The sequence below is a fragment of the Suricata suricatta genome, chromosome 7 (genome assembly GCF_006229205.1).
Source record: "Suricata suricatta isolate VVHF042 chromosome 7, meerkat_22Aug2017_6uvM2_HiC, whole genome shotgun sequence".
Classification (NCBI taxonomy): Eukaryota; Metazoa; Chordata; class Mammalia; order Carnivora; family Herpestidae; genus Suricata; species Suricata suricatta.
Genome location: NC_043706.1, coordinates 106,421,842 through 106,445,828, shown reverse-complemented (window position 1 = coordinate 106,445,828; position 23,987 = coordinate 106,421,842). Strand labels below are relative to the sequence as shown.

At 33.7% G+C, this 23,987-nt stretch overlaps 1 protein-coding gene across 1 annotated transcript in view; it reads left to right on the top strand.

Annotated features, from left to right (window-relative positions):
- The window catches only part of TRDN (triadin), a 112,680-nt gene that overhangs the window by 59,845 nt on the left and 28,848 nt on the right, over window positions 1-23,987 (top strand). Inside the window, exons 3-4 of the mRNA XM_029944600.1 lie at window positions 8,162-8,323; window positions 9,395-9,427. Of these exons, the coding sequence (XP_029800460.1) occupies window positions 8,162-8,323; window positions 9,395-9,427 (195 nt within the window). The remainder of the gene's footprint in view (window positions 1-8,161; window positions 8,324-9,394; window positions 9,428-23,987) is intronic.

Below are 23,987 nucleotides of genomic sequence, written 5' to 3'. Positions count from 1 at the left end.
CATGAGTAAAGATCTCCTAGAGAGGTTAATATTAGAAGTACTGAGGGAATCTCATGAATCCATCTTTTCATTTCACCATTTATGAGAAGTCTTCTTTGATGACACAGATAAAAAAAATTCAAGGGAATTTCAACCTTATGTTGAAAATCTAGTTGGAGGAAAATTACTCAGAGAAACTTGGTTTTGAAGTTACATGATTTATGTAATTCAAGGAAGGTGACTATATACAACTTTTTAAACACCCTAATTTTAAAGTATAACATATATTATTGAGTATGGCAATATCATGGTTATTATCCAATTTGTGAAAACATGCATTTAACCAGAGCAAAATGAACGTTCATCAGATTCTTTTCTTTATTGAAGCATCTGAGAGATGCTCTATAGAAATATCTTGTACTTGATAACTTAATTATCCAGTCCTAAATGGACTGTCCTAATATTTATATTTCTTGCTAAATTATAAAGTGTTAATTAAATATAAAAATTATTGTAAAGTACATATTTAATTTCAAGAAATTTTTCAATGTAGCTTGAATTCCACATTTTTGTCCATACAAGGATCCTTGAAATGATATTATATACTGCAGCTAAAGTTATCCAATGCAGAGTATATATTATTGCATCTGAATTTACTTTTCATCGGCCTCCACATCTACATTTTATTATTATTTTTGTCTTTGCTTCTTCCAAATCTCTATTAGTTAGCCAGGTTCACTTCAATTAACTCTTTAGGGGAAATCTACTACTATATGTGGATTTAAAAAGAAAATATTAAGAAATGAACCTCTCTTTATTTCTTTGTTAGAAAAGCTATTTTTAAAGTAAATCTATTTTAGGGCTACAAATTATCACTATCCTGTTTACTATAAATTTGCTTCTCAGATACCAAAATAACAAGTGTTGTTTCTGGAACTGAAGCAATCTTACGTAAATATAGCTGTCCTTCAGGAATTTTTCAAGATAATTAATGGGAAGATTTAGAATTCCAGTTAGTGTGCCTTTTACAGACTTCCATTGGCAGGATATAAATATACCTCAGAGATTCACTATGGAGGAATAAAGGCATTGTGTCAAACAAACATTTCTTTAATTCCTGACTTCCTTGGATGTCCTTCCTTTCCTATTTTTCTCATATTGGCTTTACTTTCAATTTGAAATGAAATAGAGAATAAGACAATAAACTCATGGGATAAAAAAAGGCATATAAATGAGTATAGGAGATTGAAATCCCCTCCACTGAAATGATAAAAATTAAAGATGGCAGTTCTGATATCATTGAGTTCCACCACATTTGTTCAAGGTAAATGGTCTAACCCATGAGAAATTGTTTGACAGGTGCTTCCAGACTGATCCTAAAATGCTTTAGCGTACAATGTCTTGAGTAAACATCCCTTTGATGAAGACACCGGCCTTAATAAGTAGATATAAAAGCATATATTGTTGTTTGTTACTTCTTAAGTATCTATACTTACCATTGTCAATGCTGAAAACTCCGGGGTCTGAAGACTCAGGGCTATTAAGTTCACTGTGAGTACTTTTCATTTCAAATGTTCTCTGGTTAGAAATAAACTAAATTAAATCAGCATTTCAACCTTATATCCTTAGGAAATTGTTGACTATTATAAATGATGCCAAACCTCAAATCCAAAATGTTTTATAAAAATTTGTACTCTCTCAGCTTCGTTTCTGTGTATGAGAAGCCCAGGAACACTGCGGTGACAGCCATTGCTTTTTGCAGACTCTGACACAACATGTATATATTCTTGTTATCTTTTTGCTTGTTTTTTCTACTTATGTCACCATTCTTCCTATCGTGGGGGTATCATGGGAATGAGAAAATACAGTTGAAGCCTTGTTTGGGACTGCTTAAGTTCTAGGGAATTCTGTTTACCTTGAACAAAGCCTAAGTAATTTCACAGTACTTCAAGCAAGAATTGTCCTGTAACTTAGAGCATATTAAATGATGCATAATTTGTTAATATTTTTCTTCATCAAATTTTCATCAAACAAAAGTATTCTAGCACTTATCTGCAACAAGAATGGAGAAACCAGTTGCTTAAAAATCATAATTTTTTAAGCTCTGGATAATTACCACTATATATTTTCACAGTATTCCTCACATATCAAAACTAGAAACACCAGGGGTGCCTGGGTGGCTCAGTCGGTTAAGCATCCGGCTTCAGCTCAGGTCAGATTTCACAGTTCGTGGGTTCGAGCCCCGCGTCGGGCTCTGTGCTGACAGCTAGCTCAGAGCCTGGAGCCTGTTTCGAATTCTGTGTCTCCCTCTCTCTCTGACCCTCCCCTGCTTCAGCTGTCTCTCTCTGTCTCTCAAAAAATAAAATAAAAAGCAATAAAAAAAATTAAAAAAAAATTAGAAACACCTGTATAGCAATCCCATAAATGGCAGCACTGTGTCAATTATATTACACTTAAGGTAGGATACTGTACACAGTAAGTCCTAAGTAATTGTCTTGAAAAAAGACTATTTACTAGTCAATTTCATTCGGGTACTATTATGTGCAAGGTACAAACATCAACATACATACAATTTGATTTTTTCCTAATTAGGGTAGCATTTGTGACACTTTTGAAAGTTCTTACCTCAGTTTGGATCCATATATTTATATGTGAATATTTCCTTGGAGGTAAGGGGCAATCACTAGTTCTTTCATGAGTCCTGATAAAAGCAGTTTTTGGTTTTCAACAGCACTGCCAAGGTTTCCTGTGAGGATGTAGTGACTAAATGATCACAAAACAATATTTGCAACAGCTTACATTCATGAAACATCATCATATGTTTGAGTTAAATGGCACAGAAAATTGAATTAATAATTACCTAATATTCACTATATCCTTTATTCTACTTTAGGTACTTTATACCAAGGAGTTTATGTACAATGAGTTTGAGTGAAGTGCAATAAGCACCATCTGGTGTGGGCAGAGACTGAAGGTCAAAGGGTCAGAAGATGCGTGAGATTTCAGTTTGCTCACCATCCTGTGGAATGGTTCAGACAGATGCAGATGGGCAAACCTACCCCACATCTGACTTACTCTTTCCTTTGATAAGATATACATAAGGGTAGTCTTATCATTTGCTGGGGGGGGGGTAAAGAATAATTCATTTGTGAATGAATTTCACACCCTCACAATTTAGGACCCAGACATCCATGGGGATACTGGATATGACTGTGGTGCAGCATTTGGAGACCTTAATGGAAGCAGAGATCACACACAGCACTTGCTGCTACAGGGGAAAGAGGCCGCTGCCCCAGCAGCAAACTGCAAAGAACCTTTGGTGCATTCAAGAGAAAAGACAATCGTGCTTGTGTCTTCACATTGGCATTTATTAATTCACAGGCACGGTAACTGTGTGCTTTGAATGTATTATCTCATGTAATAATCATAATAAGCTTGTGAGGTATTTTTACTCTTATTGTCATTTTATAGTTCAGCAAGCTGAGGCACAGAAATAAACATTTGTGTTTCCCACTTTATAATACTGTTTGCCAGAAGTGGGTATAGTACAGAAAACAGGCATGAAGGGGTGACTTTAGAATTATGACTTTGGAAAACCATAGGCTTTGATGAATTTTGTAGACATGGCAAAAGTTAATCTTCTCAACATCATACAGCATGCATCCATGGGGGCAAGCACTAGGACTAGTGTAAGGTTAGTGAAGCAGTCACCTTGGGTGGAAAATGGAAGGGCTCCAAACACACTCAGTAATTCAGATGCATGAAATTTTTGTGCAATATTTAAAATTTCAAAATTAATGCAAAAATCTATGATGAACAAAGTATCAAATTTTAAATAAAGACAGGATTATTGTGACTGATTTTCCCTTCTGTCTCTGACTCTAATATGGCCTGGCAGGGCAACAGATGGGAGGCATGAACTTGAATTCTGTCAGTCTGAGGTCAGAGCCCTAGGTTGTAACCGTTACTTGCTGATGTTTGTCAGGATTTGGAAGATAAGAAGAGTCAAATATAACTTAAGGAATGTAAGACTCATGATCAAAGATAATGGCAAAATTATGGAGCTGGTTCTTTAGGAGGAAAACAGAAAATGACTAATTTAATTTCTCATGTAGATTCCCACTTAAAAATGTTAAGTATCTGTGTGGTTTGGCTTCAAAGACAGAAGACCAATAAAAATATTATTTAACTTTAAACTTTTCTTTGCCTCTCTTGCCTCTCTTGGTACTCTTTTATCAGTGCCAAAAATCCAATTCCTGATCATAAGGAGCCTAGAGCAGTTTCCCCCACATATGGTGTATTATTTCTCTGTAAAAAATGTAAGATACAGTTAAGAGTGACTTGAACACTGAGACACGTTTCTTTTCTCCTATAACAGAAGCCCTGGAAGTAGAATGATTATTCCAAGATTGGATAATTCAACACCTCAGCAATGTCATATGGACATGAGTTCTTGCATTTTTAACCTTTGCCTTCCTCAGTGAGTCACCTACTGTCTTTATGGTTATAAGGTAGCTACCGCAGCCCTGAGCATTATGTTCTCATGCACCAAAGTCCTTGTTTCTCCTTTTAACATCAAGAAAACCCTCTCATCCAATATTGGTTCTGACTCCAGAACCAATTGTGAATTCATAGTTTTGTTTGTTCATAGACATATAGCATGGTAGGTAAGAGTCACGCTCTGAAGGGTGCGAAATCTGGCTCCATCACAATAACTATGTAACCTTAGGCATCTTATTTATATTCTCTAGACTTCAGTTTTCTTATTTAAAATATATAATAGAGCTACATCATTGGGTTATTGAAAGAAAAATATAGGTTAATATACATATAGTTCTTCAAGTAGTTTCTGGTGGGTAAAATCCACTCTACTTAAAGTGTTAGCTACTATTATTTTTATGATGATCCTCAATGTAATATATTTAATTTAACTCATGGAAACATGAGAGGTAAGAAAATGTTATTAAAAAGAACATCAATAAAAGATTTAGTTGTATAATATTATTCCCATTATATAATTTGGGTGTAATATCTGAAAAAAAGAATATGAATCACCTTGAGGACTACTATCTTATTTACATATACCTATAATCTGTATATCTATATGCATATCAATATCTATGTTTTAAAGTTGTTCACATAGCTAATTAATTGCTGTTCTCAAGCCAGCACACTGACTTCATGAAAACATCCTGATTTGATGATTTTAGAACCAGGCAATATACATGTCTGCAGAGTTATATAGTGGATTTAAGCATAAGGATAATTAAACTTACATCTATTTTGTTGGATTTTATTGTTAGGTTCCTCAGCAAACATTTAGAAAAAAGGGAAATGGGGAAATGGTCTCAATATATTCAGATCATAAAAATCCCATTTGCAGTATTCTTCCATTAGATATAAAATATACTAGTGCTAAAATATACATTTAACGGTGCCATTACAATCCAGTTCCTTATATATAATTCTTTAAAATTTTTCAGTTGCAATTATAAAATTCCGCTTCATTTCCTTTCTCTAAGGCTTAATCTCACCATTCAGACTACCATATATTGCTCACGCGAAACTCTCCAGAATGCAGTAAAATAAGGTCCAAAGAGTAAAGTTACCCTGTCATTGAATCACAGAGATAAGTTCTTCTGAAACCAACATTTTGTAACCTGGCCTCCTTGGATGAGCTGTGAATCCCCTGAAATAGAACATATAATTTAAAAGTTCCCCAGAATTCCCTTCTCTTGTATCACTTTCCCCCTTTCTAATATATGTGCTGCCTGAGCAAGCATACCCTTTTCCCTTTTCCGTGGGATCTTCCCCACCAGCATAACATGGAATATTCTTCCATTTTAACAATGTTAACAACAGAAAATCCACTAAGATGCTAGTTCTCTTTAAACATTGCCCAAACTCTTGTTGTTTACTTTTGATAAAATGTACTTACCACCTCTAAATTCTTCCCATTTGGTCTTGGATGCATTCCACTAAACTGGCACTTTGAAGGTCACCAAAGACATCCTAGACATTAAATCTAAAGGTTTATTCTCTATGTTTCAAAGTCTATTCTCAGTCTTCATCTTGCCTGACCTATCAGCAGCATGTGCCAGTTGATCATTGTATCCTCCACAAGACAATTTCCTCATTTGACATCTAGGACGTTACACTCTCTTTTTTTCTGCCTCTCTCTCTCTCTCTCTCTCTCTCTCTCTCTCTCTCTCTCTCTCTCTCACTCTCGCTCTTACTCTCGCTCTCTCTCTCTCGATGTATGTGTGTATATCTCTGTCTCTGTCTTTCTCATCTCTCTTTATCATAAGCAATTGCTGTTGTCTTTCTGACTGGTGTCTGTCTTCCAAATGTTGAAGTGCTCCTGGGTCCACTTTCTTGGTGACTTCGTTCAGCATCATGATTTTGAACACCTTTTATCCTCCACTGAACTCCCAGATTTCTGTCTTCAGTTAGGACTTCTCTTTTGTAGGTCATATTGAGTTATAAAAATGTCTACATCTTCATGTAGATGTTAATAGGCAAGGTGAGTGTGACAAATCTAAAACTCAGTTACTTGTATACTATCCCAATAAAGCCCCGTTTCTCTCCAGACGTCCCCATTTCAGCACATGACATTTTCATCCTTTCAGTTTTTAATGCCACAAACCTTGAAGTTATCCTGTACCTGTCTCTTTTTCTCACACCCAAGAGCCAACTGTAAGCTTATATTATTACTTCTATCTTTTAAATGCATTCAGCTGATCACAGTACATGACACCCACAATCATCCTGATAGAAATCACCATCATAATTCTCCCTGATTATTTCATTTGGATCCTTATTTCATTTGATCTCCTCATTTCAAGCCTTGCATTCTTTGAATCCTCAACACAGCAAATGAAGTTACACAAGTCAAATCATGTCATCCCTTTGTTCAAACCTTCCAGTGACTTCTCTCTGTCAGAACAAAAGCTTAATTTTACAGTACTTAAACTTTAGATACTATAATATGTTGGTATAATTGTAGTTTTTTAATATATCAAATGGAAAAGAATCTCTGAGAAGCTAAAACTTTTTTAAATTAAGGAAAATAGGAAGAGGTGGGTGGGGGGATGGGCTACATGAATGATGGCTATGAAAGGGGGCACTTGTATTAGTGGTATCTGTTGTATATAAGAGATGAATCACCAAATTTTACTCCTGAAAATGATATTGCACTGTATGTGGGCTAAATAAACTTTAAATAAAAATAAATAAAACTAAGGAAAACAAATCTAAAATTTATAGATTGATGAAAATCAGTTGCAACATATATCACATTTCTAGATAGAGCTCCTCTTCAGTCAGATATTAGAAGCTACCCTTGCTGCCTCAGAGTACGTTTCACAAAATTAAAATGAGAAGAACAACATTCTAGAAATATCTAGTATTTCTATTTGCTTGCATTTTTATTTTTTAATCACCCATTTCACAAAGAGTTGATATCTGCTAGGATATGAAAATGGAAGATTTAAAGACTTCAGGTTTTCTTAACTCTATCTACTAAAATTCCTAGAAATTTAAATGCTTTTTATCATTAGGTACTAGGATGCCTAATAAATATAAACAAATTGGGTTTAGCTGGAACCTGATATAAATACTACCTCGACAATTCCAGATATTTTCTGATATATCACAAATTATAACAAATGGATCTATCACTCTTACTTTAGTCACAGCTACTTAAGTCAACTTGGAACTTATTGTTTGTCTGAAAATTTACAGAGGCATCTTCTCCATGGTGCTTTCCAGTATAATATGAGCCAACAGTGATTTCTTCTGTTCCTGAACATCCATAACTTACAGTGGAAATAACAATTTGAATAAAATAGATGCACATTATTTCAATCATTTCTAACTTTGCCCTGTGTTAAACTCTTAGATTATAAACTTTTCAAGGACAATTTTTTTTTTTGGTAACTCCATAGTGTTTGGTACCATAGGTATTCAATAATTTCTCCTTTTTAATTAAATACATATGCACACTATGACAAAATGTAGTTTCTATTTCTGAGCTCCCCAAAAAATTGTAGCTAAGAGATATTTACATTTATAAAATTGACATATTTTGTGTCAAAAGCACATATCAGTAGAAATAGCTTTTCTTAGTTTCTTCAGGGATGATTGTAAAACTTTTATTTTATTTTTTTTTAATTACTTTTAGCAAGCTCTATTTCCAAGATTGGGTCAGATCCTCTAAAACTTGTACATGATGCTGTGGAAGAAACCACCGACTGGGTCTATGGCTTCTTTTCTTTGTTGTCTGACATCATCTCGTCTGAGGGTGATGAAGAAGATGATGATGGGGATGAGGACACTGATAAAGGTACAAAGAGCATAGAGACACATCGACTTCTTGGACCGACTTTAGTTATCTATTACAGTGGTTTGCTTAAGTTTAAACACAGATGAGGACTTGGGTCAGGCTAAACCAAAATGAATACTCTTCTGAGTTCTAATAGCATATCAACAGGCTGCCAAACTCAGTAAATTGGTCTTTATTTGGCTTTCATCTTATAGCATATCTGCCATTATGACAAAGATGTCAACATTAAATGCTACCACCAGGGTAGCATTATAGAAGAGAGGGTTTTATTATGCACTACTACAAACTCACAATAGGAACTCACATTTATATGCTTCCTTGGGAAAAAATAGTAGCTATTTCTCAAGTTTATCCTTAGGAAGATTGAAATAACAACAGTGAAACTTGATAGACATATGTTTTATGCATGTAAGTTATATTCGTAGTCAAAAAGCAAAAAGAAATTTTCCTAAAATCATAATAAAAAAGTGAATTTATTGAACCAAATGGAGTTGTAATGGAGGAACATATTCTAAATGTCACAATTATGCAACTAACCTATGTACTTTTCATATATATTAATAAACAAAAGGAAATACACTCCAACTATACATAAACTATTATTGAATGGATGTGAAAAGAACAAAACATAATGACCTTATCTTTTACATGACATTTTTTAGGGTCAGCCTGCATCATCAGAAATCATGTATTCAGCCTTGACTACCAGGAAAGCTCTTATAATTTTAGCCCTCTCTATGACTTTGTCTGAATCTGTATTTGTTTGGCCCCAGTGAGAGGTCGAGATGAACAATAGAGAACAGAAATGAACATGATATATGAACTATAATGTATAATTTGGATTGCTGCCACAATTTTATTGAACTCATAAAACTGAAACTATCTCACATAAATGTACATAAACAAAGTTTATACTTAAAAACTGGAATTTGGGAGGCAAAGTAATATAAAGACTACTAATGTCAACACTAATAGATGGCTTTTTTAATGAACAAAAGAAGATGGAAAAATATACAGTATTTTGCTAAGCTAAAAGCTTTTTTTAATTCACTGTTTTTTGTCTTGGTCTAGGAGAAATAGAGGAGCCTCCCTTGAAACAAAAAGGTTGGTTGTTTTTACCTTTAATAATGCTTTATTTCCCTTTTATGGTAATGTTGATTTTTGGCATGACTCAAAATATATTGTACATACTTGTGGCATTAATTTAGTTTTAATGTACAGTTTTTGTTTAATGATTAGAGCAAATTTTATAGCCAGGTAGAGAAATACTCCATTCTCCATTAAAGCTGATCCCACCATTTTTCAGTTGATTAATTGGTGCCTTCTTCAGGAGATGTATGAATTCATCTTCACATAGATACGTGTGAGTTGGAATTTCAGGAACAAGGAATGAATTCAGTAGACTCAGAAATGGCCCAGAAGATGATGATGTTCAATTTCTTTATTCTCACTGTGGTGAGATTTTAAATTTTTATTCATTTTCTTATTTAACTGCCATTATTAATATTCTTCATTTATAGGTGATAAGTAAGGGAAAGGATATATGAGAGAGTGTGGAAAATAATAATCTTGGAGGCAAAGACATATCCAGTTAGTATGTGCCATGCATCATCCTGAAGGAATAGAGTCGCCTAAGTGTATTTAGATGTGATATGGAGGGATAACCTGCAAAAATAGATTTTGCCAGGTTTTTCGATGACTGACTGGAATGGTCACAAATCCAAGAGATGGAAGAAATATGGCGAGGAAAAAGGGGTATAGCTATGGAGCAAAAACCTCAGAGGGGCAAGTATTTTTATAGGAAGAAGGGAGAATTATTTTTAGAAAGGACAATAGGGAGAAGGGATGTCTTCCTGGGGTATATTTGGTGAGAGAAACAGCCACACACAGCCAGACTTGATACAGTTGTGATGTGTTAGTTATTTCTGCACATGAGCAGCAGCAGGCTTTGGCGAGTGTTTACTCCAGGGGAGAACTTGCTGGCTTCTGTTGCTATCTGCCTAGACCTCCTGTAGATAAAAACAGTGGGATCCAAATTTGGAGCTTTAGCCTTGCCTGAGCAGATGATGATTATCTCACTATCTGGAGTAAAATCTATTTAGTTTATGTTAATTTGGAAAATTTGGATTTTGTAACTTGTCCAACAAAAGAGAGCTGAGCTAGTGATACTCAAATATGAGAAAGCCAGAAATGAAAGTGTTTGTGAAACTATCAAGAGGAGAAAGACTGGTTTCTTGATCACAAATTCAGGATGAGAACCCAAGAACTCAAACCATAGTTCAGCCATCAAATCCAGGTGTAGAGATCCTAGATTAGTTATAAACGTCTTAAGGTTAGAAACGGCTTTTTGTTTGTTTGTTTGTTTGTTTTTAAAATAGCTGATCTCCAATGGATAGTGCCTAGAAAACAGTGAAAGTTTAAGCTACTGAGTTAATAGCCATTGTCTGGAAATAAAAGCTTATGTATACTGTGTATTCCAGTTGGAAAAGGAAGAGAGAAAACAAATATTTTCTTATCTATAAATTGAATTCTGCAAGAACATCATAAGATCATATTCTCCATAAATCAAGAGCTAGAATTTAATGAAGATTCTGTTCTTTTCTTTTGATTTGCATTTCCCTATGGGATTATTTTAAAATTGTTTCATGTAATGATTAGCATAAATTGCAAATCCACACAATGCTGTTTAATTATTATTCCTTATATTATTGCCCTGTTTTATAAAATCAACAGAAAGATTATTAAATAGTTGTTAAGGATCTTTTTTTAAATGTCAACAATTCTCAGTAGTTAAAAGAGTTTAAGTGATATATGTGTTTAAAAACATGTACACTAATGGCTTGAAGGATTACCAAAAGTTGACTTAAAATCAGGTGAATATATTTTCTTAATAATATAATTCAGAGAGTTGCATGAGAAAATGGCATTTAAGGAAACACATACCCTACCTTGGGTATGAACATTAGTTAAAATAGACTGAAGGAAATATATTTCATTACAATTACTATTTTTTATTTATAATCTTTTCCTTTGTAGAGTCATAGAGGCAATGAGAGTTTTAAAGAAACATGTAATATTTTACAAAACATTTCTAAAACAAAAGAAAAGAAACATTTCCAACACATATTCTGTTTTTATTTTTATTTATTTCATTTTTTACTTTTTACATATTCTGTTTTTTAAAGCATATTTTTATGTTATTATTAGAGAAGAGATGCTATGAATTTATTCCTATTTTATGATGGATTATTGTACACATTTTTATATTTAAAAATTGTGATTTAACAAGTACCCTTTTTTGGTAATCTAGAATGCCAGTCTCTTAAAACGTATGATTTTCATCCATAAATAAATGACTATTTGTCTTCTTATAAATGCTATTTCCCATTCATATATATTCAACACTATTTAGCCATTTTATATTACCTAAACCATCAGGCTGTGACATTGTTTATTTAATTGTGTCTGTATGAAGCATTTCATTTTAAAGACACTTAAAATATTAGTTTCATTTGTCCAGTTGTTATTTTAATCAAAATAAAAACTCAGCAGTCCTGTTATTTATGGGTGGAGTTCAAAGGTCAAATCTTATGTGGAATAATGGTTCGGTCAAATAATCTCAGGGTTGAGAGTTGATTATTAAATAATTATTAATATGGATGACATAATAATAATAGTTCTGTGGCTTATGTTGCTTAAATAAGTAGTTCTTTTCGGTTATTCTCAATATTTGATCTTGGGAAGTGTCATTGGCTTGAAAGAGCACTTCAAAACAACCAAACCTGTGTATTTTAGTGACCCTGATTCTTTTAAACATAGCTGGGATATTTTCTGAGACAACCAAACTCTTAAAGATGCACTGAATTAACAACACTTTATGTAATTATATTATAAAATATTTAATCTAATTATAGCCAAACTTCATTTATTTCATCTAATGTGAAACGTTTAGTATTTTATATCTCCAACCGGTAAAAGATTAGGTCATATACTATTTGAGGAACCAATTTGCACATATATGCTTATATACACATATATGAACATATGTATGTATATATGCATAATATATTATGCAAAATTAATTCATTATATGTTATTTATGTTACATGTATTTCTACCTCCTAGTAATAAAAAATATAAAACTAAGTGCTAGCTACTCATTTTAACTATATGTATTTAAATATATGTAATGCTTAATACATTATACAATTTTATGGTAGTTAACAAAATTATCAAAGTCATTTCTTGTATATTTGAAATATATTTATTTAGTCCCAAAAATACACCTTAGAATTTGGTATCCCCTCACATATATATTGTGGAAAATGGAACTCTTTATCATGCTCTTAGCTTCATAAACTATTTAAAATTCTACTTGTATATTACATGACATTAGTACAAATAAAATAAGGTACAATAGAATTTTGGTTTGTCTGATTTTTACAACTTATTAATAATATAAATTTGCTAGGGGTGGCTGGGTGGCCCAGTTTGTTGAGAGTCTGACTCTTGATTTCAGCTCAGTTCATGATCCCTGAGTGGTGGGATCGAACCTCTTGTTGGGCTTAATGCTAAGCATGGAGCATGCTTGATATACTCTCTCTCTCTCTCTCTCTCTCTCTCTCTCTCTCTCTCTCTCTCCACTCTGTCCCTCTTGCTGTTTATGTGTGCATGCTCTCTCTCTCTCTCTCTAAAAAATAAATAAACATTTTTAAATTTTAAGTAAAATAAATTTATTATATTAAGCCCACTTCATTTAGTTTTTTCATCTATGTTTAATAACATATATTCCAGTTGTGTTGCAAAATTTATTCTTTCTTTATAATTTTCTCAAGATGCAAACTAATATTGTTTTTGAACTGCAAAACAACATTGTATTTTTTGGAAGAGGTAAATTTGATTTGAGGAAGATGTTTGAAAACAAAGTCTGGTTTGTCTCTTAGCTAACATGGCAAATATTTTTTATGAATAAAGTGAGCAGAGTAATACCCAAGGTTTAGAGGAGATATACATGAAGCAAGATGAACATTTAAAAGCATGTAACACAATATCATTTTTTCCCAAATCATTACAATACACTATATTTTGATGTTTCTTTATCCTTTCTGAAAAATTGGTTGGTTGCACAAAGTACTTCTATTTGAGAGTAGTAGAAATGTCTAGCAGTTAATTTGGAGAGTCTGATAAAATCATTTTACTTCCAGGGAATTCAGAAAGTAAGTGTCTTTTAGAATAGAGTAACAAATCTTTGGCAAATCCTATTTTTCAGACCTTTGTTTCCAATATAACTGAAGAAGGCATAAATCAATTACTCAGCTGAGAGATCATTGAAAATAAATTTCTTATTAATTCCCTATTTCATTTTAACATTATTTGGAAGAATACTTAAAAATTAAATAACATTACTGTAATAAAATTGTCATCTCTGTGTATGTGTGTATGTGTGTGTGCATGTATGTGTAGCTCTATATAAATGCAACGCATAAGGCATAGGCACGTGTGCAAACATGTTCATAAGACTTCTCAACATTTGTATCATTAAAAGTAAACAAGAGGGTTAGATTTGTTGTTGAATATTATCTAAATCCATCTGTATATCATATCCACAAATACATAAACTTATTGAAGTTTTATGGATCTCATAAAGAGATAGATACCTTTCTAATAAAATTTTGTTTTTCAGGTTTAATAGTATTTTATAAAAATTTATAAGATATTAACCTGTAGATTCTTATAATCACTGGATATGAACAAAATTCTAGATTTCAATTTATAAACTCTTTTTCTAGAGAAAAAAGCATATAAATTACACTATATGATAGTTTAATCAAGAAAAAAATTTTCAGGGAGAAAAATATATTGCTTTTGAATGAAATTTTGTGAGAGAAATGGAGTGAAAATACAAATTAAAAAGAAGATATAAAATTTCCAAATGTTATAAAAGAGCTTTTTGTGATATTTTAAAGCCATAATGAAGAGCCTCAAAATATTATAGTATGTAGAGTCCATCCATCTCATTTTTTAAAGAGATGAAGCAATTTTATTTTTAAAAGTCAACATTTTTAATAATCTATAAATTATTTGCAACTTTTTAGCTATGATAAAAAATGTAAAAATTATCTTCAAAATATGGAAGGAGATGCAGTTTTCCAAAGTTTTCTAAGGTAATGTCAAAGGGAAAAAATGAATGTCACTGTAATGAAAATGAACATTTTGGTTTCTGGATAACCTGACAATTGTGAGTGAGAATAATCAATTTAGTAGACGAAGTTTCCACCATAGTCTACGGTGTTGACTAATGTGTAGATAATCACTAGTTCAGAACACTGACATATTTTATCCTTTCAGTACATTTATTTTTCAGTAAATCTTTTTCCAGTGTTTTTTCATGGTTCAAACAATATGCTAGGTGGAGGAGAATATCTAAGTCTTTGCATACAACATTCCCAAATGTTGATAATGAAAGTTTGTGAGATAAGATAATAAATCAATGACTTTAATGGAGTTTTTATATAATCTACCTAATAAGCTTAATTATTCCCTACTGAAAGCTGGATCAATGTAACATTGTATTCTGCAACCAAAGTAACTGCATATGAGTCAAAAGATCACCTTATTTAGTATAATGTACTGAAAAGACCTTATTGACAAATTTAATGAATAGATGATCAATTGAGATAGTAAATGAAATAAAATAATTTGGGCATTGCATATTTGATAATGATGATGTAATCTTATGCAAACTGAACTTAAAATGGATGAAAATATGAATAAAAATACTTAAATTACAAATGGGTAAACTCTATTTTGGGCAAAAATAGAAATACAATAAAATATGTAATAGTTTTAATTCTCTTAATTATTCCTAAATTATCCAAGCCAAAGTTAATAGCAGGCTTACTAACACAAACAGATAGAGAGGGGGGGATTTAGAGATAAAGGCAGAAAGGGAGGGAGAGAGTGAATATCTAGTATTCCTAAAGAAAATTTAAGAATGTATGTCTATTCATATAGGTGTAGATATTTTTCTGTTTCTTTTTAAAAAATAAATTGCCAGTTAATCAGAAACCTAGCATGATTTTGCTCTCATATTTCTATATTGGTATTTATGTGATTCTGCCTTTTCAGATTGGGTAAACACTGACAGAGAGTATAATTCATTAAGGGATAAATAGCTTTTAAATTTTTGTACTAACATTTCTAAGTGCAACATAATGAATATATTTATCTCCCCTTTACAGTTTATTCTTAGTTAAGCTTGAGTTTATAGTAACTCTGTACATAAGATAATCATTATAACAGTTATGTCCTTTGGGATATGTAATTTTAGAAGACAATACTAGTCTCCTAACAAGAAATCACATTTTATGATGTCATTTCCTGATATCTAGCTTTAAGGTTAAGAAAATATAGTTTTAGTCATGTGGATCTATGCACACTCAGTTTTTTGGAAAGGAAGAACTGTGTTTTAATTTTAGGAGCATTGGTGACCTTATATGTTAAATCATTGCTTTCCTTAGAGGACAGAACTAGAGGCCCCACCACATTGCATTGGATTTACTTGCTTCCTAGTCACTTGCTCTTTGACTTAAGGAACTGTCCTTAAATTTGAACAGGACTCAAATATGAAAGCTGTTATTCTGCGAGACTGCATCTGATGCATGCCAACAGCAGAGGAAGAGGCTCTTCTCCACTTAGAGCAAAACAAATTACATTCTCCTTATAGTCATGTTTTTAAATTTCCCTAAAACTCCTCAGGTTGAAAAGAACCCAGTAAATTTAAACTCAGTTCTTTCATTGTGTATTTTTCTCACTTGATTGAAACCCACAATAGCTCTTTGCAGTCAGAGTGAATGAGGAAGAACCAGGAAATGTGTGCATCATAAATATTCAAGACTTTAGGATTAGGCCATTGAGAAGGTTGTATCATGTCATGGGGAGTAAGATAGATGGACAAGTTTCTGTGCCAGAGATTTCATTGCATCCATCTTTGTTGGCAGCTTCAGTGGCTTACACCAGGCTGAACATTAAGTGTCTGAAAAATATGGGGAGTGAAAAAAGGAGAGGAAATGGAAAGGAGACTAAACTTGTTAAAATTCATAGGCTCCGCATATTGGTTACTAGGTAGGCCCTAGTAACCTTGTTAAGTAGATACATTTATCTTTGGACCTCTTCACGTAGTAAGTCTGGATCAAAACTCACTTCCATAACTGTGGAGCTGCATTTTACCCTTGGGCTACACAAGGAACTCGCTGCTTTATCTTCTGCCTGTTTTTCCTACAATGACAGGGCAGCATAGTGCAGAGAGAATGGGCAACAGGGCTAGAGGTGGACTCAGACTAGAAAAGTCTGAGAAGGTTGAGGTAAAGGAAAATCTGGCCAGTGATCCAGAGATTCACGTCACTATGTGGTTGCAGCTGCAGTGAACTCTGGATCTATGGGGTCAGGGAACTTTTGTATCTTGTGCTACTAGAAAGAGCTCATTTCTACCGAGACAACCAAACTAGAACAAGGATTATAGTAGGTAAATAATGTTAGGGAAGTACTACCACAATTAATAGGAGGTAGAACCAAAGCCTGAAAGGACATGCCAAAGAAAGCAGTGAGATTATTCCTGCTCCAACAAGAAATATTAAAATGGTTGGGCCTGAGCTGAAGTGTCTCAGAAACACTTCTTTCCCACCATGCTGACACCAAAATCTGATCTCAGAGTTGCTTCAATCTTACCTGTATTTCAGATTGGAAAACTATTGAAGAAGTGTATGAATGGGAAACTGTTGGGTGTCATTCATTTATTCCAGACTCTTTTCATTCCAGATATATATATTTCCCTTCTTAACACCATAAGAAATGAGGTGTTTGTTGAATACAGATGGCTTAAAGTGCTACATATTCCAGATTATATATTTTCATTTAGAATGGCTTGTTGAAAAATAAAATGAAAAAAAAAAAAAAAGCGAGAGGCACCTGGGTGGCTCAGTTGGTTAAGCGTCCGACTTCAGCTCTGGTCATGATCTGCGGTTTGTGAGTTTGAGCCCCGCATCAGGCTCTGTGTTGGCAGCTCAGAGCCTAGACCCTGCTTCCAATTCGTGTCTCTCTTTCTCTCTGCCCCTGCCATTCTCATGCTTTGTCTCTGTCAATAATAAATAAACGTTAAAAATTAAAAAAAAAAAAGCAAAACAGAAAACTTCCCAGTGGTTCTCAACTTCGTGTATCAGATTCAAATGACAAGAGACCAAAATTCATTTCCAACTGATGTAATGGAAAGAATATTTTAATGGTTTGAGTGACTGGAAGATACAAAACTAAAACAGGCTTCAGAGGTGATTAGATACAGGTTTTTTAATAATGTGATTCATAAATCCTGTCTTTTTGCTCCTGAACCTACTTTCCTTCATCTGCTTCATTCTTAGACAGGCTTTCCTCTCCTAGTGGCAATTACAGTGATCAGAAGCTTGAGGCCTAAAGGATCTTACTTTAGCAACTCAGGAGAGAAGCCTATGTTTTTCCCTAAGTATTTCAGCAAAAACAATGTAGTTGACTCTCATTGATTTAGTATTGAATAACATGCTTTTCTTAGACTCAACTATTGGTCAGGGACCTGCACTTTGTCAAGACCTAGTGAATAGACTTACCCTTGGGAATAAAAAGTGGGGTTAACATCACCCAAACTATTTATATTGAGATTAGGAAAGGATTGGTTCCTGAAACTAGAGGACGGATGTTGTTATAATAATGAATTCTAGCAGGAAAGCCACAGATGTCTTTTTAATTTGGAATACCAGATCTCTTTCCTCTTAAGATTCACTCAACCAGAGTCTCCAGGGGTCAAGCCTTAAGCAGCTGTATTTTCAAAAACTCCCCAATGTGTCTCTAACTCACATCCAGGATGACAATAATTGCAACCCACATGATTAATTCTAAAAATGAGTGATTTTATGCAGAGTGACACCAGGAAGGGAGAGAGTTGAAGATAAGTGGATAATAGCATGTTTTGTTCATCCAGAGTGACTGCTCTTCTATATAAATTTCCATTAAAAATACCAACATGAATGATAAAATGCAAACTAAGTTAATATCACTGTCACATTGACCTAAACTATTGGACTCACTATTGACAATTGATGCTCATCAGCTGAACACATCAACATTTAAACATGATTGGAATAGACTCGAAGGAATACAATGAGGATATATTTGCATTGGTTCCCCTTCTGCTATTCGCCCACCATGGTTAAGTCACTTAGCCTCAGTGGCTCTCAGCTCTCACATTTATAAAACAAAAATGCTGGACTTTACTCACATCAGATTCTTTCTAGCTATAATATTTTAATATTTTATTAAACTGTGATGTCATAGATTAGTAATTTCATCACAAGTTTCATCTGACCGTGGACAGCAGCATTAGCATCATCTGGGGATGATTTAGAAATGCAGACCCAGGCTTCATCTAGACCAAATGAAATGAGTCAAAATCTGCATTTTAAGATCCCTAGGAGACTCATAAGCACATTAAAATTTGAAAAATGTTGGTCTAGACAACAGTTCCTACTTCTGACTGTGCTTCTGAAACCACCAGAGAGCTTATTTAAATTGGAGATCCCTAAAAGGTTCCTCACCATAAGAGACTAATTGACTAAGTTTGGGCTGTAGCTCAGGAATACATTTTAATATTTCTCCAGATGATTTTGATGTACAGCCACATTGCTCCTGTCTAGTATATCATCGAATATGAAACACAGCCAAAACATCATCCAAATCCATAAAGTCCATCAGCAATTATCTTATAAAAGGTATTGTTTGTAGTGATTTCCCCCTCTTTGGCTTATGAACACATTGAAAATAGTATCTCATTTTACAGAGGGAGAAAATACAATTCAAAGAGGAAAAATGGATTAACCTATGATGACTGAGTTAATGGCAAAAATGAGATTGGAAAGATATCATATTTATTTTGAAAATTTTTTGTAAGGGTCAAGATTATGTAGTATTGTGACTGCTATTTTTTTTTAAAAAAGTTGAGCTTATTTTACAAAACTCTACCTAGTAATCAAATCTAACAAAATTAAGGTCCAAAACATTTTTATATTTATGAGATTCAACATCCCTGAAGGAAACTATTCTCAATATTTGACTGCCACTATATCTGAGTATATACTAACTTAATCATAAATACTTGGTAGCTTTGAGGGAAAGAATATATTCATTTTTATACTCTTCACTAATGGTCAGTAGTGTGATTCTTCAATGTCTTTTATCAATACAACAGAAAAATTATCAGAAAAATAATAGAATATATAAATATCTACACATTATTTAGAATACTTACCTAAATTACTGAGAATTCAATACAATATTTTTTCTTAACAATCCTTAATTAGCCACTAAAAGATAACTAGTCTTGCTTGGTTATTTATTATAATTAAACTTTTGTGTCCTAATCACAATTGGCAAAACCTTACAAATAGAGTTTCTATGTTCAAATGATAAATAATTTGAATTTTTAATATTAAAATAAGAAATTGTAAGAAGACATTTCATATTGTCTAGTGCTTGTGAGATATATATAGAAAACACAATGATAAGCATTCATTGAAATCCACAACCTTCATAATAATTTAGTAAACTTGATTGTCATCTAAAAGAATCAGGACAGTTGCCTTGGTGACAGAAATTATCTTTTCAACTTCTTGAGTCTGTCATTTTAGAATCTTGAATTGATAATATATCAGTTTGTTAAAAATATGTTATATTAATAGAGATAGATTGTATGCTTTAAATTGACCATGTGAACCATTTTTTAAAAATATAATTTATTGTCAAGTTGGCAATATATGATATGCTACTGTGTGCTCTTGGTATTAGGGGTAGATTCCTGTGATTAATCACTTACATACTGTGGTATCCCGAGGCTGGGGGCGTTCGCGGTACCTGTTTTGTCCGCCTACTGGCAGGGCGGAGAATCGTCGTGGGTCCTTCTCCTGAGGGAGGGAGAGAAAAAGGGGGGCAGGAGAGGGAGACGCAGAGAGTAAAGACAGAACTCACGATTTTCCAATCAGGCAAAAGAGAGAGATTTATTCAGAAAACTGTCTTTTATAAAGATTTCAAGGTGGGAAAACAAAGCAGCTGACCAAGGTCAGTTACCAGGTAAACAGAGTCAAATGACTATCAAAAGAAACGCCCAGATTTGCCTCAACAATGCTGGGAAGGGGGGAGTTATCACTGAATAATCCCAAATACGGTTTTGATCTTTTGTGCACCTTGGCCACTCACGTCTGGACCAGCATGACAGATGCCAAAGTTATTTTGACCAGGAAATGGCAGTCTCCAGCCTCTAGATGCAAATCTTGTTTGCTGGTTCACTCTCTGGAGAGTGAATAATCCTTGCCTGAGGCAGACAGAAAACTTGGCGGCCCCGACAACATACAACACCCACTACTCATCCCAACAATTGTCAATGCCCATCAACTGAATCTTAAACAAAATTATAAACTACTCAAAATAAGCTTTGTTATGATTATAGCTGAACTATGTATCATAAGCAAAATATGTGTAATATACAAAATAACTCAGAAAGACTTCACTACAAAATAAGGTTATCCTTAGGACTCATTCAACACAATCTATTTTCACTAATTTGGCACCATTAATTGCTACTGCTAGTGACCCTCTCATTTTAAGTACTATGGCCTCTCCTCCCAAATTATATTTGGGAGTTGAGCTCAGAGTCTTGGGAAAATCTATTGGTTATGATTATCACTGGCACTGTGTGAGACACAGAGGCTAGATGTTTATATATTGATAGAATTAAGCTGTGTAAAGATGAAGAAGGAGACTCAAGCCAATGAAATGAATCTTCACTTCTAATTTGGAGACGTTTTAAAGATTTTGTCTATCGAATAGACATAAAGAACAGGTGGGAGAGGTATGATGAACCACAACCACTTTTGATATTGTCCAAGAGCTTGTAACTCATAATGTTGCTTAAATATTTATTTTTAAAAATTATTATGTATTTATTTTTCATTTTAAAACTTTTTCTAATATTTATTTATTTTGAGAGAGAGAGACGGAGTACAGCAGGAGAGGGGCAGAGAGAGACACACACACACAGAATCCGAAGCAGGCTCCAGGCTCTGAGTTGTCAGCACAGAGCCCACCATGGGGCTTGATCTCATGAGCCTGAGCTAATGACCTGAGCTGAAGTCAATATTTAATTAAATATAATTACATATTTATCAAGTCCTTGGTATATGACAGCCACCACTGTTATATATTGAAAAGTTAATGTGGAACAATATAGACTTAATTCTTGCCCTCATTAATTTAGAATTTAATGAGAGAGGCAAATAATTATAATAATAACAGCCAATATTTACAGTATGCTTACTTGATAATCAGATGTTGCTCTAAATCCTTAACATTTTAACTTATTTTATTTTTTTTTAATGTTTACTTATTTTTGAGAGAGACAGTGTGAGTGGAGGAGTGGCAGAGAGTGAGGGAGACAGAGAATCTGGGGCATGCTCCTCAGTTAGCAGAGTACAGGAACCCATTATGGGATTTGAAACCACGAACCATGAGATCATGCTCTGGGCTGAAATCAAATGCTTAACCGACTGAACCACCCAGGTACCTCACATTTTAACTTATTTTAATTCTTATGTAAGTCTGTGTGGAAGGTACTATTAATAACCTCATTTGACAGGTAAAGAAATAAAGTTTGCACAGCTGGTAAGGAAAGGAATCAGATTTCAACTGGGCAGATTGACTCCAGCATCATTATCTTAACCACTAAGTTGTATTTTAATATGTGTCAGAGACAACAATATTTTGGTATAGATCTGTTAATAACTTGCCTGTGCCTAATTTTCTTAACAAAAGTGCATATTTTAATTATATTAGAGTACTATAGACTTATGCCATGTTTTATATCACAACTATTAAAATAATCATTTAATGAGCATTGCAACCTGGAAATAATGAAAAATCTAAATATTTCTAATTTTTACTTTACCAGCACTTCACAAGTCTGGTGCTGAGACTAACACCTCTTCAGAGACATTGGACTCTGACCTAATTGCTTGCTTGGCTTTGGACTTTAGAGAAACAGCCTGACGAAGGAGGATATAGTTCTTTGTTATCTTCATTGGATTGTAAAACATAAAAGTCAGGGTTTAAATCCTCTGAGTTCCTTAAATGAAGGAAATTTGTAAATGCATTTAGAGCCTAGCATGATCAAGTTTTCTGATGACTTCAAATGTTTTTAGTTTTAGAGTGAGAGATGAATGAAAATGAGGATCTAAAGGATGACATTATTATTTTTCTCCTTGTTTCATATTTATTCATACTTCCCTGTAGCTGTGCAGGAAAACTCTAGAGAAAAATCAGGAGTAGTGAAAAAAAATTAGAATATGCTTTCCACCTTCTGGGGAGACAACTTGCCCTTTTCATCAATCTTTGAGGACACTTGTACTGTCAGCAACACAGTAAACATCAGTGGTGAACTGCTTCACTCTTCTTAGGTAAGGTTACAGATGACTCAGTAGGAAAAGGAATTTCCTTTCTCCCTCCTAACACATTGAGATAATTATCACTCTTTTCCGTGTTCTTTTTCCCTTCTTTAATTCTCAAAATTCAAATATAGATTTGTATCCCTAAGGGCCTGTGGGCAATCCCACACCTGGGTTGAGGTAGTTTGACCTCTGTGCCTTCTAAACCACAAAACACTCTTTAAGGTTTGCTGGTTACCAAAATGGCTTATGATTCCAACTGGCATCTGGTGCTGAGACTTATTATCATGTCTTCAGAGACATCGGATGCTACTCTAATTGGAAAGCACGTATATTTGAAGGTAAATAACGACTATTTTGACCTTCTTTGTCCCTCGTATCCAGGATTTGTGCAGATTTAAGTGGACTGTACTTAAATGTGTCATGACGTTAAATGCAATTTTATGCAGTTATACATTATTGTCATATTACACAAAATGGAGTTATCCAACCGTCTATGGAAATTATTAAACCACTGGAAGCTAATTGTAATATAATTTGAGAAATTTTATTTTTCTTGGAAGTTTGTTAAAAACCATAGGGCACTAAAGTTCTACCTTTAGTGACTTAAATTTTTAAAATTTAATTTTACATTCTTATATAAATGGTTCTTAGTTGGAAAGAGAAGTTGAGAGTAACAAATCAAACATCATCTGCTTATGAGAAAAATATCTTTAAGAAGTCTAAATTGGTAGCACGTTGTTGCTCAATTGGACAGGAGCCTGGATGGTTATCATTTCCTGGCTCAAGTGTAAAGAGACAGAACTGGAACATGTGCAGAGGCTTCATTGGATTTTCCAGGCATCTGATAGCCACAGGCATTGACACTTGTCGTAGAATCCAATCCCCAAAGAAAATTCAATGTTGCAATAAAGCATGCAGAGAGAGATTTAATTTATCCTTAAGTTTTAATCATAAGAAATTTATTTTGTCTTCTTTTTTTAATGTTTATTTATTTTTGAGAGAGACAGGGCACGAGTGGGGGAGGGGCAGAGAGAGAGGAAGACACAGAATCTGAAGCGGGCTTCAGGCTCTGAGTTGTCAGCACAGAGCTTCACATGGGGGTAGAACTCACAAACCATGAGATCATGATCTGAGCTGAAAGGGGACAC